The 17,770-nt window shown below is 54.8% G+C and overlaps 2 protein-coding genes and 1 long non-coding RNA gene across 4 annotated transcripts in view; 1 reads left to right on the top strand and 2 right to left on the bottom strand.

Annotated features, from left to right (window-relative positions):
• The window catches only part of LOC144614765 (uncharacterized), a 129,006-nt gene extending 122,066 nt beyond the window's left edge, over window positions 1-6,940 (bottom strand). The window contains exons 1-2 of the long non-coding RNA XR_013552895.1: window positions 6,457-6,940; window positions 6,057-6,233 (exon numbers count right to left, since the gene is read on the bottom strand). This is a non-coding gene — a long non-coding RNA (uncharacterized LOC144614765). The remainder of the gene's footprint in view (window positions 1-6,056; window positions 6,234-6,456) is intronic.
• Window positions 6,205-12,423, top strand: AP1S1 (adaptor related protein complex 1 subunit sigma 1). Its single transcript, XM_060649289.3, has 5 exons — window positions 6,205-6,330; window positions 8,133-8,311; window positions 8,946-9,054; window positions 10,233-10,370; window positions 11,651-12,423. Exons 1-5 carry the CDS (start codon window positions 6,328-6,330, stop codon window positions 11,696-11,698), a joined length of 477 nt encoding a protein of 158 aa, XP_060505272.1. The 5' UTR covers window positions 6,205-6,327; the 3' UTR covers window positions 11,699-12,423.
• A 778-nt stretch (window positions 12,424-13,201) lies between these two features.
• Window positions 13,202-16,614, bottom strand: VGF (VGF nerve growth factor inducible). 2 transcript variants are annotated; one of them, XM_060649282.3, is made up of 2 exons: window positions 16,404-16,614; window positions 13,202-15,896 (listed from the first exon to the last, which is right to left on the bottom strand). In XM_060649282.3, exon 2 carries the CDS (start codon window positions 15,874-15,876, stop codon window positions 14,020-14,022), a length of 1,857 nt encoding a protein of 618 aa, XP_060505265.1. In that variant the 5' UTR covers window positions 15,877-15,896; window positions 16,404-16,614; the 3' UTR covers window positions 13,202-14,019. The 2 variants fall into 2 exon arrangements, with proteins under 2 accessions (XP_060505265.1, XP_060505266.1); XM_060649283.3 differs by lacking the exon at window positions 16,404-16,614 and adding an exon at window positions 16,025-16,257.
• Window positions 16,615-17,770: the final 1,156 nt, after the last annotated feature.

Raw genomic sequence — 17,770 nt, forward strand, 5'->3', positions numbered from 1 at the left:
GGGGCATCTGTTCACTGCTCACCCTCACTCACTCGACCTGTGCGAAAGGCCTTCCCACTGCCCCCGCCATTCCTGTGTCCCTCTCGAGGGACAGTCAGGGACCTTCTTGGAAGCCTCCAACATGGTGCACTAATGTGTTCCAGGTGGGTGCCAATGTCTGGCATCTTCTCTTTATGGATTCATCTCTTTGGATTCATCTTTTTTCAGGCCTTCTCTTCCCTCATGAGGGTCTATATAGTAAGAGGGGTCCTAAAGCCCAATCCAACCTGGAAGGAAAGTCTTCCTCTCTCCTTAGAAAGCCAAAGGATTAACTTTACTGGAATTAAAATTTTAAACTTAATGGAAAGAAGGAAGGAAGGAAGGAAGGAAGGAAGGAAGGAAGGAAGGAAATGGGAACCAGAGCAAGACCCAGAAGAAAGGAGTAGAACGCATAGCCCACTAAAGCCCACTCTCAGCTTTAGAGAGATGCTCTCAATCTCAGTGAGTGCTTCCTCTTCCCTTTCCAAATCTCTGGCAACCCCTGTAGGACCAAGATATGGTCACAGAACTAGAGAAAAGGGGCCATAGAGGCAACTTTGGCCTGCTTCTAGCTGGCTCAGACCAGAGCTACCCAAACTAGACATGGCCTAATCCAGTTCACGAGATCACTGAGATTTGTAGCCAAAACTTCAGCTGGCACTAAAGTATTCCTCTTCCTGCAAGAATACTCCCTTCCGCTCACACCGGTCTCCCTTTCAGCTTGTAGTAGGTAGCTGGGGTCATGAAGGCAATGGTCCAAGAATTCAGGGATACAGGGACTCAGATAGATCTTGTGTCCTCCTTACACCCAGAAAATATGACCAGTTCCAGGCACTGGGCTAGTTGTTGAGGATTTACCTATCTGTAACAGATTTGCTTAGAAACCACAAGAGCCTCAAAAACCAGAACAAGTTAGCCTGATTTGACAGTGGACAGTTCAGAAACCATCCATACATGCTGAGAGGTCTCAGAAGAAAAGGGTTCATCAGAAGGCCTCACCCCCGCAGAGAGAGTTTGCTCCAGGAAGTGCCCCATTTAGCGGTGCCCTCTGCTTTTCTTGGATATTTTGAGCACAGAGATGACGATGTAGCCTCACAGTGGAAAGCCTGCCTGGTCCCGCTTGGCTCCGCCCGGGCCCCCTCCTTACCCTTCCAAATCTCTCTTCCTCTATTTCTTTAGAAATGAAAAACCAACCAGATCTGCTTCCAGCCATCATTACATTTCTCATAAGCCTCACGCAGTGGGATTATTTATCTGCCCACGTGTGGGCAAAGGGTATGACTCATTCTGTAAAATCCCTCAATGGTAAAAAAATATTCCATCAGAATGAAACTTTCAAGGAGACACCATCTGTTCTCCAAGCCGCTTTCCTTGAGGTGTCTCCTCAAGTAAGTTTTGGGGTGAGAGTAGCAAAACTACTTAGGCTGTGGCATTTGTGAACACGGGTCTCACGTGCCAGTCACCAGAGGGTCCTGCGCTCACACCTCTGCCTTTCAGCCAGCACACCGGCGTCCTACCACCACATGGCCTTTTATCACCTAGCCACCAGGTGTCGCTTTGACTCCAGTGGAAAGCTCTTTTTGAAGCAAAGCAGCTGTGGCTTCTGCCAAAATCCTCCTGAGTTTGAACCCCATTCAATCAAACAAGTATTTATTTAAAAGCTTAACTCGATAGGGGTGCTGTGAAGCACGTTTTGCAAAGTGTAAGTGGTCTTTCTAACTATCCAGTACCTAAGGAGAATAGGCACTAAAAAGCTGAGATGCTATGTGAGTCACTTCAAAAAGGGCTGAAGGGAACACTGTAGAAATGATCACTAGGGTCTACACCGGACTGTGAGGCTTACTTGCAGGGGGGCGTTTGCCGGCACCTTACAAGATGGAGAAGACGGATTTGGGTCTGTGGGGCAGAACCGCAGGGCATTTGAGAAAACACGGTGAACAAAATGACAAAGGAAAAATAATAGCAAGGCACGTTCAAGGGACACACCTGCGGAGGAAGTCCCAAGTCACCTTGAGACTGCTGCCTCCCTCCTCTGATAACCCAGCCAGTCAAGTCTCCCCCTCTCCTGATCTAGTCAGGCAAGCCTGGACTATGTCCCTTGAATCAGCCATGCTTTCTTGTTATCCTTCACGTCCCAGGCTCATAGTCTGCAAGTCTAGGAAAAGGCAGTGACGTTGACCATGGTGGGAAGCCAAAAGATGGGATGGTTTCAGGGGAAGGCGAGGGTTTTACCAAGTGAATTTTGAGACGACATTGGGATTTCCAAATGGGGGATCCAGGATATGCTTATTCTACTAATGTTGGGTATCTGCTGCCGTATGTCAGGCACCGTGCCAGGCACAGTAGAAACACCAAAAGACGGTTCATCCTCTAGCAGAAATAATACGTGTTGAATATGCTACCCACTGTACACAAAATTAGAGTTTAGAATAGTTTGGATTAGAAGATTTAAATATCTAGATTTGATAACCATGAATACCAATCATAACTGAAGCCGGTCAACAAGCACTATGTTTGATGCTGTGAAGAAACAGAAGATGAATAAGATGCCGTCCCTGAAGGGAGCGCCTGGGTAGCTCAGTCAGTTAAGCATCTGACTCTCAATTCTGCCTCAGGTCACGATCTCACAGTTGTGGGTCTGAACCCTGGATCGGGCTCTGTGCTGACAGCATGGAACCTGCTTAGGATTCTCTGTCTCTCCCTCTCTCTCTCTCTCTCTCCCTCCCTCTCTCTCTCTCTCTCTGCCCCTCCTCTGCTCATGCTCTCTCTCTCTAAGTAAATAAATAAACATAAAAAAAAGATACCATCTCTGAAGGAGACAATCCAGCTGAAGAGACAAGGCCAACTCACACGTGCAGCCAAGGGACAATACGGCATGCTTACCGAGAGTACCAGGCAAGGTTCTTAGTTACCAGGGACAGAAACCAACTCTAGCTAAGGGAAGCACCAGAGGAAACTGGGGAGCTCAGGGAATTTCCAGGAGGGCCAGAGAACCAGAGGAAGGTCTCACACTAGAGGTAGCGCCCCAAATCACACTGGTGACTCTGCCCTATAACCTTCACTGGGCCCCGGACACTGCCATTGGTGCCGCTGTACTGGCACCCTAGGTTTTGACCCTCTGCCCTTCTACCAGAGTCTTATATCCCCTCCATCACCTCATTCCTTCCTGGACCAAAGTCCGGACAGATGCACAGATCGGTCGAGTCCAGGAGACATGCCAATGCTGTGGGCACGAAGAAGGCTGCAAAAGTGAATGTTAGGAAACTTCTCTCTTTTTTAAAATGTTTATTTATTTATTTTGAGAGACAGAGTGCAAGCAGGGGAGGGGCAGAGAGAGGCAGGGAGATACAGAATCTGAAACAGGCTCCAGGCTCTGAGTTGTCCGCATAGAACCCAACTTGGGGCTTGAACTCACAAACCACGAGATCATGACCTGAGCTGAACTTGGACACTTGACTGACTGAACCACCCAGACACCCCAGGAAACTTCTAGTGTTTCACTGGGAGGTTGTTCTGTCTCACCCTAGACTCATAAGGTGGGATTCCCAAACCCTACAACATGGGGTTGGAGCCTGGGAAGTGAAAAGAAGGGCAAACATCCACCACAGAAGATATTCTACTTGTCCAAACTGTTAGGAACAGCATATAGTAAGGTCCCGATTGCTCAGTTAAAAAGAAGAAGAAGAAAGAAGAAAGAAGAAAGAAGAAAGAAGAAAGAAGAAAGAAGAAAAGAAGAAGAAGAAGAAGTTGTTGTTGTTGAAAAAACAATGATGACTACAAATAACATCATCTGGGAACTATGGACTACTTAAAGAGTGTGCAAAAAGTGGGTGCACAGGTTATCACAAGAGGGAGAAACACAGAGCATAAACTCATAGAGATGAAAAGGCTTCAGGCCACCCCTCTGCCAACCACCGCAGGAACCACCGCTACAACCAGGTGAGGGAAGGCTCAGGGAGGTGTCAGCATGGTTTGTAGGGTGACGATACAAATTAGTCATCAACGTGAGTTGATTGGCCCATTTCAGGCACCTCTCCAATTTGTAACTCTCCATTTCATCTTTGTGCCTGGATTCCCAAAGATGATCTTCCAGCCTTCCATTTATCCTTTCGTATTGTCCCCCAGATTACCGTAAGATTAACCTTCTTTGGGGCGCCTGGGTGGCGCAGTCGGTTAAGCGTCCGACTTCAGCCAGGTCACGATCTCACGGTCCGTGAGTTCAAGCCCCGCGTCGGGCTCTGGGCTGAGGGCTCAGAGCCTGGAGCCTGTTTCCGATTCTGTGTCTCCCTCTCTCTCTGTCCCTCCCCCGTTCATGCTCTGTCTCTCTCTGTCCCAAAAATAAATAAACGTTGAAAAAAAAATTAAAAAAAAAAAAAAAAAAGATTAACCTTCTTAAAAGTGTTCTCGCCAAGTTATTCATCAGCTCAGGCAACCATAGTGACTCCCAACTGCCCCCGGCCTCAAATCCGAACTCCTCTGCAGACACAACCCACACTGGATCCACTAACTCACAGATTCGCTACATCCACCGTTTGCTAACAGTGAAGAAATCCAGCCCACTGTCTTCAAAATGATGTAAACCACTTGAAGTCTAGGACTCTACATGAGCAAAACCCATATTTCTAACAATTCCCTCACAAATCTTCTCTTTTCTGCAGCGAGGCAATGCCACATTGAGTCAAGGAATTCTAGAAAGTATCAGCTTTCCAAGGAGTGTAGGAGTTCACATCTCTAGAGCTTCCAAATTTCCACAGGCTGTTGCTCAGCTCTCTGCTTTACGTCTTTGCCTCACGGCTCATTACTTCCTTATCTACAACCTTCTCCTCTTCCTACCAGGAGCACATTTCTTTCATTCCTTTTGCCTTCTGCCCTTCTTACACATTTCCTTTCCTTTTTTTTCACTCCCTAATGATTTACCCTTCCTAACTCCAACAGCTTGCTTTATTGATCTTATACTTGACCTAAAAAAAAAAAAACAAAAAAAAAAACCACAACTATCAAGATACTTCCGCCAACATGTATGCCATTGGCAAGCTGAAGGCAGAGGAGAAAGGGGAATGAAAAAGAGGAAGAAGGCAAAGGAGTAGACCAAAAAAAGTTGAGAATGGGAGAAAATGATCAGCACCACCGTTAACAGGCGTTGACAGTATGCCGGATACTCTGCACATCCTCAAAACCATCTTGCAAGGCAGGTACGGCCATGCTCAGTTTTCAAATGAGGAAACTCGGCTGAAATGACTCACCTGAGGCCGCACATCCGGTAAGGGTCAGAGACCACACTATACGTCAGATGCATTAGGCCCCCTGTCTTGCCACAATAGCATATTACTTCCATATCCAAGAGGAAGAAAAACAGAACATAAAATGGAGACAGGCGAGGCCTTCCCAACAATTGTTTCAAGTGGTACCCGAAAATTAAAAACGTCATTTTCCACATGACAAAATGTAAGGTTTTCTCTTAGGTGCGAACCGCTTTACTTGACCGCAAGGAAAGATACACGCACGTGGACAGCCAAAGAGCCCGTATCCCAATCCACAGCCTCCTCATTTTTAAACTTGTGTCTAGGCTACCTGTGTCCCTTTTCAGTTTCGACCCATGCTCACCTTGTAAGATGCTCTACATTCCTCTGGCCTTCGTTCATGCCCCTCTCCCTTTTCTTCACATCGCTTAAATATCAGCCCCTCCTTTTCTCTCTTGTTTCCCGTCTCCCTCATTACCTGTACATTTCTTACTTGAGGAGAGTGCTGCATCTAGCAGGTTCTCAGTACATGTCTATTTTGGGCTCCATCCTTATCTTATGTCAGCCCCACCACCGCGCTTTGTCTAGCCTTCCCCAAGTCATCGCCCCTACCCCAAATCCAGTTCCCACCCTGCTCCGTCTCCATCGCCCCAGGCCCTCCATTAGTCCTCCCCGCTTCCTCACAAACTCCAAGGGTCGTCCCTTCCGCCTCTCACCCCTTTTCCCGCCTTTTTCCCCCTCAAGGTGCAGAGGCGCGAGGACCGCATTGTCCACCCCCCCATCCCCCAACCAGCCTACCAGAAAGCCTTGTTACCATGACGATAGAGCTACTCAAAGCCGAAGTCGAGGACCTGGTTGCCATGGCTTCCGCTTCTCCGCCTCCAGCCCCGCCCGCGCGCCCCGCGGCGCTGGCGCCTGCGCAGTACGCCACTCGAAGGGCCTCCGAGCCGGGGCGGGACGGGGCGGGGCTTCAGGCTAGAGGGAGGGAAGGAGGAGAAAGGATAAGAAAGGGAGTGGAGCTGGCGCGTACGGTGGCCGAAGAGGGACGCGCCGAGCCGGAGGCTGCAGGATGGTAGGCTGTGCGGAGAGGGAGGGGAGGGGGAACCGAGGGGCGTGGGTTGCACCTGCGGGGGTCCTTGGGGGCCGCCCTCTGTGCGGGCCGCCCTCTCTTCCTCCGGTCCTCACAGGCCGCACTTACCTGAGCGGGTGGGCGAGCCGGCCTCGGAAGGAAGAGCAGCTGGAAATGGCTTTAGGGAGAAGGGGCGGGGAGGGGCGCATTTGTGGGGCAAGAGGGGGGTGACTAGGGGCGGCGGGACCGTCCCGAGTCATGGGGACGTCGCGGGTGGCGGTCCAAGGGGACCTCCCGACCACTGCCGCAGGGAAGTCGCAGGAGGAAGAGGGGCGCGGGGGCCTGCCGGCGGAGGGAGGCGGCGGGGTTGGCGGGTCACCAAGACCCTCTGTTCCCGAGCAGCCCAGAGGAGCGGCGGCCCGCGGGGAGAGCCGTGTGTGGGAGGGGACAGTTTCCGGGTCCGAGGAGTGGACGTCCTGCCTCGCTTTATCTCCCAGCTCGCCTACAGGCTGGGGTGAGGTGGGAAAGCCAAGTGGGCTCGAGGTCTTGCTCTCCCGGACCCAGGCTTCGGATCCCCGGCTCCCGTGTTCTTGGCTCTCCGCCCCCCATCCCATTCTCTTTCCGGAGCCCAGGCCTTCCGTCTTCCTGCTGGCTTCCCGCTTCCCCGCCCCCCAATCTCAGACGCGCAGGGCTCCCTTGCGCCCCTCTGCTGCCCTCCCACCACGCTAGCAGTGTTTTCCCTTCCCCACCGCCTAAACTAGTATTGTTTCAAACACCCACGTATTCCAGCCCTGGTAATGCCCAGGGAGAGGAGCACTGGAGGGACAAGGCGATAACTCCAGGATATATAGACTGGACCCCCTGGAACTGGGAAACTGAGGGTGCACAGGGTAGTGAGGGCTCTGCCCTCCTCCCCGCTCAACTCAGCCTGCACTGTGTTGCACAAAGCTTCAGGAACCACCCTGAATGGCAGGGTCCTAACTGAGGAACTGAAAGGGAAATTGTCACCTGGTGTCTGGAGAGGTGTTGGTGCCTAACAGGAGTCACCCTAAAAGGAAAAAAAAGAGAGGACTGTCAGTGGCCAGATGCCTGGATGGCTGAGGAGAGAGGAGGGTGGAATTTGGGGGTCCCAATGCCTCTGGGCATATGACTGGCAATTGAAGGCAGTGCACTGGGGACATCAGCAAGAATGTATGTCCAGGATGAGGTGGAGAATTGAGGTAGCTTTTCTAGAAACAAAATACCCCATTTCAGCGTGGTGGTGGACAGAAGGACCATGGAAGAAAGCAGACCTCTCTTTGACTTCAGCTATGGGCTGTTTGTCACTCTATTAGGCATTTTAATGACCTGTGGAAGACAAAAGTATGAAACAGAAGGTGAAGGAATAATAATACTGACTCTTAATGTGTTACAGTGCTTACCATGTGACAGGCACAGTTGCATATATCAACTCATTTAATCCCTCCAAACAGGAAGATACTTTTATTACATCCATCTTACAGACCAGGAAACTGAGGGCCAGAGACATGAAATAATTGCCCAAGGCAAATGACTCAACTAGTAGAGCCAGGGTTTGAGCCCAAATGACAGACTCAGAAGCTCTGACATGTTCCAGAAGGAAGGGCACCTGCTTGCGGGAATACCCAGAGTTGATGGCAAGGGCTGATTTTCGAAGCAACCGGGGCCATGAATAGAGAAGAGTTAGATGTGTGTGGATGTGATGGATGCATTTGTGGCTGTGTTTCTGGAGTAAACAGACTCAGAGAACCAAATCTCTGACCCTCAGCTCTGCCCCCTTTCCCTAGATGCGATTCATGCTGCTGTTCAGCCGGCAGGGGAAGCTGCGGCTGCAAAAATGGTACCTGGCCACATCGGACAAGGAGCGAAAGAAAATGGTTCGGGAGCTTATGCAGGTGGTTCTGGCTCGCAAGCCCAAGATGTGCAGCTTCCTGGAGTGGAGGGATCTCAAAGTCGTCTATAAGAGGTGACTCACCACCGGCTTTCAGACTGGTCTGGACCCTGCTTGATTGGGGCCTGGCAGTGGGTTCAGATGGCCGAGAAATAAGGCATCCCTTCGGGTCAGGGAGGATTGGAAACTAAGGGCATCCGGAGGGCAGTGATGAATTCCAGCTTCTTCCTTTACTCTCTGAACTTCCCTTGAAGACCTTCTTGTTCCCCACTTGTACTGCTCAACCTGACACCTACTTCACCTCTGTCGCAAAGGCCCTATTCTTGTCCATTGCACACGTCCCTCGCAGCCTCATTCAACAGTCCTAGGTCCTGCACCACCTTTCCCAACACACACACCCACACCCTGTCCAGTTCCTTCTTTGAGCAGGTGGATTAGTTCACTCAGGATTTTGCTGAGTCAAACTGAACAGGTCAGAGGGCGAGAGGGAAAGAGTTGCGTGCCTGTCTTTGCCTGTGCTTGTGAGAGCCACCTCGAGGCAGAGTGAGTTACTATTTGCATACCCTGGGGTCACCCTGCCTGTGTCCAGTAGGGACATAGACCCTGAGCTGGAAATGAGGTCAAATGGGAGGTTTGAGTGCAGAAAGCCTGGATCCGGAAGCAGGCCCAGCAGCCCCTCCAGCTACCCCGCATGTGCCCCTGTCCACAGATATGCCAGCCTCTACTTCTGCTGCGCCATCGAGGGCCAAGACAATGAGCTCATCACGCTGGAGCTGATCCACCGATATGTGGAGCTCCTGGACAAATACTTCGGCAGTGTAAGTGTCCCCACCCACCTTTTCGTACCCAGCAGTCCCCTCTTCTACCAAACCCTGGGACCCTTCCAGGCTCTGCCTAGAAGATTTGGGCGAGGTGAAATTGGAGCAGTGAGAACAGTAATTAATTTCCCATTTTAAGCCTTAAGCCTATTAGCCATATCCCTTAATCGGCCCCTGGGCCCAGGGGGCGCAGATCAGAATCTGCCACTTAATCAAGTGGAGCTCAGCTCGGACCTCTCCCATAAGGACAGAAACCAAGTTCAGATTTTATCAGTGGCTCCTGACCTTGACTTTGCATTGGAATTTCCTGGAGAGGTTTGTTGTTGTTGTTGTTGTTGTTGTTGTTGTTGTTGTTGTTGTTGATTAGTGATGCCTGGGTCCCACCCCCAGCAGTTCTGAATTAACTGATCTGGGATATAGCCTGGACATTGACAGCTCAGATCTTAGATGGAGAATAGTAATGACTCCATAATTTGTATTCCACTTAATGGTTTACAAAGGGCTTTCAGGCTCTTGTGTCTGCTCCTTATTCTATCCTGCGAGTAGGTGTTGTTATCTGCATTTTCAGATGAGAAAATTGAGGCTCAGAGAAATGAAGTGACATGTGCATCTAGCTGCCTAGGGGCAGAGCCTTGCTTAGAACTCAAGTCTTTCTACCTGTGATTCGGAGTCTCCTCCTCTGCTCCATAGTGTCTAGGAAGGGAGACTAGCCAGCCTCTGGTGGGAACAATGTCACAGATTTGGAGGGGAAGGCAGCAGGAACTACAGTCAAGAAGGAAAAGTCAAACTGAACGCTAAGGCCTATGGGTTGGGGAGGTCATCGACCTGCGTGGCAAGAGCCCGGGGTGGGAGAAGTGGTCCCAAAGAGAAGACCGTGGAGCCATGATGAGAAAAGAAGTGGGCAGGATGCCTGTGTGGCTCAGTGGGTTAAGCTCCTGACTGTTGATTTCAGCTCAGGTCATGATCTCTTGGTTGTGAGATCAAGCCCCACGTGGGGGTCCACACCGAGTGTGGAGACTGCTTGAGATTCTCTCCCTCTCTCTCTGCCTCTCCCCCCCTCAAATAAACATTTAAAAAAGAAAAGGAAAAAAAAGAAAAGAAGTGGGCGGCTGGGGTGCAGGTGGAGTGGGAATGCACCTTGACACTCAACCCTGCCTTCTCCCTCCCCCTCCTCCCAGGTGTGCGAGCTGGACATCATCTTCAACTTTGAGAAGGCCTACTTCATCTTGGACGAGTTTCTGATGGGGGGAGACGTCCAGGACACCTCCAAGAAGAGTGTGCTGAAGGCCATCGAGCAGGCAGACCTGCTGCAGGAGGTACGGGCCTGGGACAGTGAGGAGGAAGATAAGTACCGTGGTGGAGGGTGCCCTCCCTGCCCTGGACACCTTGCCTGCCAGCCACGGCTGCCCCCTTCCCGCCACCAAGGGGGCCCCCCTCCCTGTGGCGTCTGGCCCCCACAGCACCCAGTTGGCCAGCTTGCCCTCAAGCTCTGACTGCCCGGGGTGGGAGGTATGGGTGGCAGGCAGCCCGCTGGGCTCCCCCTCTTTCTCCCAAGACCCAAGGTGTCCCATCCTAGCTGAATCTCCCGTGTCCCATCCTTCTCTAGGCATTTAGGGTTGCTCAGGGAATTGGAGAAGGGGCACATGATTCTTCACTCCCCTGGTGTCTTCTCCTTCCCCATTTTTTCTTAACACACACACACACACTCACACACTCAAAAGCCTCTGCTCCTCAGAAGCGAAGGGTGGCGGGGACTCGGGGGTTGGGGTAGAGGGTGCCTGGCTGGGGGTTCTCCTGCTCTCTGACGCCCCCGCCCTCACCCCATTACTGCCTGCCCCCTCTCTGCTGTGCCACCGCTGAGACTTGGTGCAGGGAGATGAGTCACCGGAATCTGCAATGACAAGCAAGCTGGCCCGAGCTGGCTCTGAGGAGGGGGAAAGATGGGGGCTCATCTCTGCAGTAAGAGAAGGAGCAGAATTGAACCTGCCACCTCACTGGTCTGACTTCCCCTTTACACACACACACACACACACACACACACACACACACACACACACGTACACGTGCCCTGGCACACACCCACCCCTGTTACTAGTGCTCTGCTCAGACCCTAATGACTCATTTCTCTGCAGTCTGGTTCACCTTCCCTCAGGGACCTGATGCCAACTGATTACTCCCTGCCCCCACTCTGAATAAAAGAACCCAGCCAGCTGGCACCCCCAGCCTTCAGAAAGCAGGTTCCCTCCCCTGTCCGCCCCCGTCCCAGCTTCACACCCTTCCCCCTCAGATACTGAGACTGCGCCCCTGCTCACCAAGCTCCTGGTTTGGGATTTTCTGGGTGGTGGTGGACTCAACCTGGACCTCCTTCCTCGCCACAGTTGGCCTCTGGGGGGTGGTCCCTGGAGACTGGGGAGCTCCCCGGAAGGGTCCCCAGCTGTTCCAGCCTTGAGCTCATGTTGGCTTCTCTCTCCCCTCCCCGTGTCTCTCTGTGCTTCCCCGACTCGTGATGTTGTTGTCTTGCCCACCCTCCTCTGCCTCATTCCCTGTCCGCCTCTCCTGGTGTCTCTGCGTCACCCTCTGTCTGTCTCTGCCTCAGGAGGATGAGTCGCCTCGCAGTGTGCTGGAGGAGATGGGTCTGGCGTAGCCCCCGCCTGGGCCGTGTGGAGATGTGGGGAGCTGGTGGAGAGGCAGGGCATGAGTGCCCCCTTTTCTCGATGGGACCCAGCTGTCCCTCCTCTGCTGCCTCACCTTCTTTCAGAGTGAGCTGTGGGCTCAGGACCCTCAAACATTCCCTCCCTCCACCTCTATCTCCTGTTTCCCCTTTCCCCAATGAAGGTTTTAGGAGGTAGGCAAATGTGACCAAAATGGGGGTGCTATTTGGCTTTCATTCCCTGCCTTTGAAGAACTAATGTTACCCCAAACTCACTCCCCTCCCTTATAACTGTAAATATATAAATATGTCAGGTTAAAGGGAAAAGGTTTTCAGGGTTCTTCTCTGCTCCCTGCCCCAAAACCTACCTCCACCCTGCCCCATAGTCAGCCAGGGCATCTTCTCTGCCTGGGGCAGGGGCGGGGAGGGGGGTCCTGTGTATTTGAGAGGGAAGTCCTTTCCCCTCATCTGCCCTCCTCCTCCCTCCTCCTTGGCTGCAGTGGGGACTCTGTCCAGTGCCAGGGGAGGGACAGCGTGGTTAATTTTTTTCTAACCTTGCCACTTTGAGGGAAGTGAGCTTTGGGGGAAGGGCAGGCTTTATGAGAGACTGTCCCTCCCTCACTCCATGTTCTGGGTGAGGCAGGAGCTAAGAGGTGGGGTGTGGGAAGTGGCTGACTTTATTTCCTTTCCTCTGAAATAAAAGGAAAAGCATTTCTGGACTTTGCCTGCTTAGGCTCTGTGAAGGAAGGAAAAGCTTCTGGGATCAGTCAGGAGGGGATGGGAACACTGCCTCTTGACCTCCCTGGAACTAGGTTTGCCAGAGTTAGAGAGAGAGAGGAAGAAAAAAATAGAGGACACCCAGTTCAATTTGAGTGATAATATTTTTAGTTTGTGTCCTATGCAAACACATCCGCTGTTTATTCAAAATGAAATTTTAACCGGGTGTCCTGTACTTTATCTGGTACCCCTATTCCAAATGGGCTTGTGAGTTCAGTGCCTTTCTGAACACGGTGTCTCCGGCTCTGGAGCTGCCCTTGGCCAGGTAGGAGCCATTCCTGGGGACATAGTTTCACACCTCTGAGGTTTCTTTGTGGAACATTTCATTCGGCTGTTTTTTGTTTTTGTTTTTATTTCTTTTGAGAGAATGCTGGAGCGAGGGGTAGAGAGAGGGGGGTCAGAGAGAATCCCAAACAGGCTAAGTGCTGTCAGCGCAGAGCTCGATTCGGGGCTCCATCTCACCGTCCATGAGATCGTGACCTGAGCCAAAGTCCAGAGTTGGACACTTAACTGACTGAGCTACCCAGGCGCCCCTCAGCTGGTTTAGTTCTATTTGGAGAGAGGAGTCAGGAGTTCAACAGTGTATCCAACCCTGTGTGCTTTGCAAAGGGTTGAGAAATGTCTAAAAGCAAGGTGTTTCTATAGCTGGAGGCCCTTCCTCCCTGTTTGTTGCCAAGTATGTAGGACCAGGGAATTTAGGGGGCAGTTAAGGGAGGCGAGTAGGTGGAACAGGGACTGTGGGGAGCCACCAGTACTGCCTAAGAGGCCAGAGGACCATGGGCAGAAGAGCCTTCAAAGTGGTCTGGAGCTGCCCCACCCTGGGGACCAATGACTTTACCCCCCCGCCACCACCCCTAAGCTGGAAGTGGAATTTAGGCTTTCTTACTAGATGTGGGCCATATTCTACTCTTGAATATGGTTGAAAGTGGTTCCACTACCCTCACTTTTGAACAGGGTCTTGTGGCTGGCGCTTCCCTCACCGCCCCTTGGGGAGGACCACGGAGGCCCAAGGGGACGGGTGAATAAGGGAGAACAAAGTCCTAATAAAATAGTCACTTTTATTTCTTAGCAAAACTATTTCCTCCGTGAGGGGTATTTACAACAGAGAAGGGAAAGAATAGGTAAATTCACAGCGAACTGGAGAGGGTGGAGAGGCTCCTGGGAGGCCCAAAGGGCAGGAGACAGACACTTCTTCACACAATTAACTGGAATAGCTTTTTCCGGTTTTGGACGGGGACGTCCCGAGAGGGACTAGTGGGGACCAGAGGCCGTGGTGGGAGAGGGAATTCGCACAAACCACCCGCCCGCCTGGGATGGCCCCGGGAGCCCTCTTGAATGAATTTGGGGAGTTCGGGCTTCGAATCCAGGAAGCTGTCTGACAGGTCCCGGCGCAGCCCGGGGGCGGGGCGACCCGGGGGTAGGGGCGGGGCCAGGGATGGGGCTGGGGTGCATGCAAACACCTAGAAGGGGAGAGGAGCAACACGGAGGGGGGTGGCAGCGCGCGCGGCTCCGGCGCGCGGGGGCGGGACCGGGGCAGGTCACGGGCGCCGGAGCAGCACGTGCTCGATGTAATTCTCCAGCTCCTCCTGCTCCTGCATCCGGCGCTCCTCCGCCTCCGCCTCCTCCTGCGCGCGCCGCGCCTGGGCCTCCCGGCCGGGATAGTGATGCGAAGGCGGCAGGGCGTGGTGGTAGTGGCGGCGGCGCGAGGCAGCGGGTGGCTGCAGTGTCCGCGGCCGGATGTAGTTGGGAAAAGGGTGGTAGGGCCCCGGGGGAAACAACTCGTCCTCCTCGCGATCCCAAGGCGGGAGCACCTCGTTCCAGTCGGGCAGCTCCTCTCGGGCGGGGGCGGGGGCGGGAGGCGGGGGCTGCGGGGAACGGACGTGGGTGGGGGCGGGGGCGGCACGGGGGTGCGGCACGGGCTCGGGAGGGGCGTTCTTCTTCCGCTTCCGCTTCTCCTCCACCTCTTCGATGATGCTGACCACGTCGTCCGCTGGCAGATGGAGTTTGGTGGACAGCTCAATAAGGCTGTCGATCGTCTGAGGGTCCATCTCTTCGTCGTCGTCCTCCTCCTCCCCGCCCTCCTCTGCCCCCTCAGCCTCCTTCCGACGGTGGCCGGGCATCTCCTCCTGGGAGCGCTTGTCCTCGGCTCCGGCTTCTCCGTCCTCCTCCTCCTCTGCGAACAGCAGCGCGTTCTGCCGCGCCCTCTCCGCCTCCTCCGCCTCTGCCTCCGCCTCCGCCGCCTCCTCATCCTCTTCCCCCACCCTCTCCGCCCCGCCGCGTCTCTCCTGCTCCGCCTCCGCATCCTCCCTCACGCTCTCTCGCTCCTCCTCCTTCTCCTGCAGCCCCCGACCCCCAAGGCCGCGCTGCCGGGCCCCGCCCTGCAGCAAATATTGGAGCAGCAGGTCCGAGGCGAGGTCTGCCAGCCGCTCTTCCTGCGCCGCGGCCTGCCGTGTGGCCTCTGCCTGTCGCCGCCCGGCTTCTACCTGCGCCAGCCCTTGCTGTAGAAGGCGCTCCCCAGCCTCAGAGCCGCCCAGGAGTGAGCTCTCCGGACGGCGCGCCTTGGGGAAAGGGGCGCCCAGGCTTTGGTACGCCTTGGATAGGGGTGCCAATGCCTCACCTAGATGTGTTTTGGGGGAGGATACCCCTTCCCCGAACTGGTGGGCTTCAGGAAGGGACCCGCTCTCGGGCATACGCGCCTGGAATTGCGGGGGAGCGGGGGGTGGCAGGGGCGCGCGCTCCGGAACGCGCGCCTGGAACTCTCCCCAGGAAGCGCGCCACACGCGCTCCGGCCCGGGGCTCTCCAGGTTGACTCGGGTCAGAGTGTGCGTGCGAGTTTCCGTTTCTGCTGCCGCTGTCTCTTGCTGGCGCTTGGCGCTGCTCGGACTGAAATCTCGCAGTTCCTGGAGCAGAGAAGCTAGCGCCTCGAGCTCCTCGGAGGGGTCTCCAGCCTCGGGACCATTCTCCTGAGTCTGAGGGCGAGGCGGGGCCGCAGGTGCCTGGGTCTCCGGCGCCGGCAGGCTGTGGGTCTGGCTGCGCACGGTCTCGGTCAGCAGAGCTTCTGCTGCTTCTTCCTTTGGCCCCTGCTGGGAGCCGCCGGGAGCCGGGGGCGAGGCCGGGCGGTCAAGTGCCTGAAGCAGCACCGCGGCCAGCGCCCGGGGATCCACGCCCTGGAAAAGCTCTCCCTCGTCCTGCGGCTCAGAATTTCGAGCGGCTCGGACCTCTGGGGCGCTAACATCGTTCGGCCCGGGTGCTGCGTCCCCAGCTACCGGCTCTTTATGTTCAGAGCTGAGGGGAGGTGGCTGCGCCTCAGGGTGCCCCGGGGGCGCTGCTCCCAACCCCTTGATCAGTAGAAGGAAGCAGACGAGGGTGGAAGCCTGCAACCTGAGCGATTTCATGACCAAAGGACTGCCGGAGACTGTGAAAAATAGAAGGGACCAAAGAAAGAGAGGGTTTCTGTAAGAATTTTCCGCTCTCTGATTCTATATCCCCTTCCCCCACCTTTAATCAGGAAAGCCAGGGCTTCCCTCATCCCCCTAACCTTACCCAGAGGAGGGACGTTTAGAAGCAAAGGAGGAAGATGTTGTGCCGATCTCTGGAGTCGTGTAAATGGGAAAACGCCCGCAACCCTCGCTCCCCCAATGCCTCTTCGCCCCCTTGCCTAAGCCATCTCACTGCCAGCGCCCACGTACTAAGCAGCTAAGATAAGGTGGAAAAAAATCTCTGCTCCCTCCCCACAGGACTCCCCGGATGGTGCGTGGGCGACTTCAGCAGCAAGAGAAAAGCGGCGACTCCCCCACTTATCAGGGACCCTTACCGGGGTCTCCCCGCTGTGTTTTTAACACCCCCATCCGGGAGGAGAGAGAAACCCTCCCTCACGCCCACGGCTGCTGAGGGTTTGAGGGATGGACAGCGGAGTATTTACCAGCTGGTGTCACGATGCGGGAGGTGGAGAGGAGGGTCGGGGCGGGGTGGGGACAGGGAAAGATCGGGACGCGTCCGCCTCGGCTCCGAGCAGTGGCTGGGATAGGAGCGACGGTCGAGTTCTGGCGTCCAGTGGGTTGGGCTCAGCTGGGTCCGCGCGGCTCTGGGCGACTCGCTCGCTCCGGCTTCAGCACGCTGGACAGCGCCCGCGCCGCTGCCGCCTTATAAAGGGGAGAGCGCAGGGTCACGTGGGCTGGCCCCGCCCCATTGACGTCAATGTTCATTCATGGGGAAGCGGGCGGGTGCCTCGAAGCGGGGGGCTGCCCAGTGATTGGAGGATGTGGTCTTCTCCCGGCCTGCGCCTGCGCACTGGGAGCCTCGGCTAGAGGGGCGTGCGTTAGCCTAGCACCAGGGAAATGAATGAATGAATGAATGAATGAAATCGCCGAGGCGGGCGGGGCAGGGGGCTATGAATGAATGAAGGAGGGACGAGGAGAAAAGGATGAATGAATGAATGGGAGAATGAATGGAAGGGTGGATGCGGAGACGCTGCAAAGCGGGAGGGTGGGTTACAGAGCAACTTGCAGCTGCGGCAGCCCGCGTCGCTGAGCCGAATAGGATGGGGGCACTCCCGGAGTCTGACTGGGTATCAGTAGGAGATCCATACTGGGGAGGGGGAGGATAAAGATTCCAAAGCCGAGGAAGGGGCTGGACTCCCCATCCCCCGACCGCACGCACGGTCCGGTCCATAGGGAACACACCCAAGGACGGCGTGAACCCGAGAGAGGAGGGACGGATCTGCGCGCCTGCGGGCGCTGTTCGCGGATCTACGGTGCGGGGTGCCAGTCCTGGGCCGGGGCAGATGGGTGGATCTTGCGGTTTTGGTAATCCCGTTGGAAAGGGTCCGAGTCAGAAGAAAGGGGAAAGATTGAGGATGTGTGTGCCTCTGTCTTGTCTGTTCACAGTCGGTGCGTGTTTGGAGAAAAAGGTGTGTCTGTCCTTCTGTCCATCTCACTCTGTAGCGTATGTTGGCGCCCCCGCTTGCCCCTTGTCAGCCCACTTCTCCCCACCCTCCTCCTGCTTCTTTCCCTCCCTCTGCTTCCCCCCCAAAGGACGTTTGGAGGGCGAGAGCAGACCAGGTGGGGAGGGGGTTGCGCAGGTTGGGGGGGGGTGACTCAACTCCAGCTCTCTCCACCGCTTAAAGGGAAGGTTTGAACGCGGTGGGGTGGGGTGGGTGTGCAACGTCAGAGACAGCCCCTCTCTACCACCAGACCCCTCGTCCGTATCTCCTGCCAGAAGGGTTGGGGTTGGGGGCTTGGACAACTAGAGGTTGTGGGTGGGGGGGGCGATGACGCACAGATTGCGCAA

This window comes from Panthera onca, chromosome E3, assembly GCF_046562875.1.
Source record: "Panthera onca isolate mPanOnc1 chromosome E3, mPanOnc1 haplotype 2, whole genome shotgun sequence".
In the NCBI taxonomy this organism is placed as follows: Eukaryota; Metazoa; Chordata; class Mammalia; order Carnivora; family Felidae; genus Panthera; species Panthera onca.

What these genes read in the sequence shown, in the direction of transcription:
- AP1S1 (XM_060649289.3), top strand. An exon ending in TGGACAAATACTTCGGCAGT is followed by an intron (nt 9,055 to 10,232) that starts GTAAGTGTCCCC and finishes CCCTCCTCCCAG; the next exon opens with GTGTGCGAGCTGGACATCAT. An exon ending in AGGCAGACCTGCTGCAGGAG is followed by an intron (nt 10,371 to 11,650) that starts GTACGGGCCTGG and finishes TCTCTGCCTCAG; the next exon opens with GAGGATGAGTCGCCTCGCAG.
- VGF (XM_060649282.3), bottom strand. Translation starts at nt 15,876, where the DNA reads ATGAAATCGCTCAGGTTGCAGGCTTCCACCCTCGTCTGCTTCCTTCTA.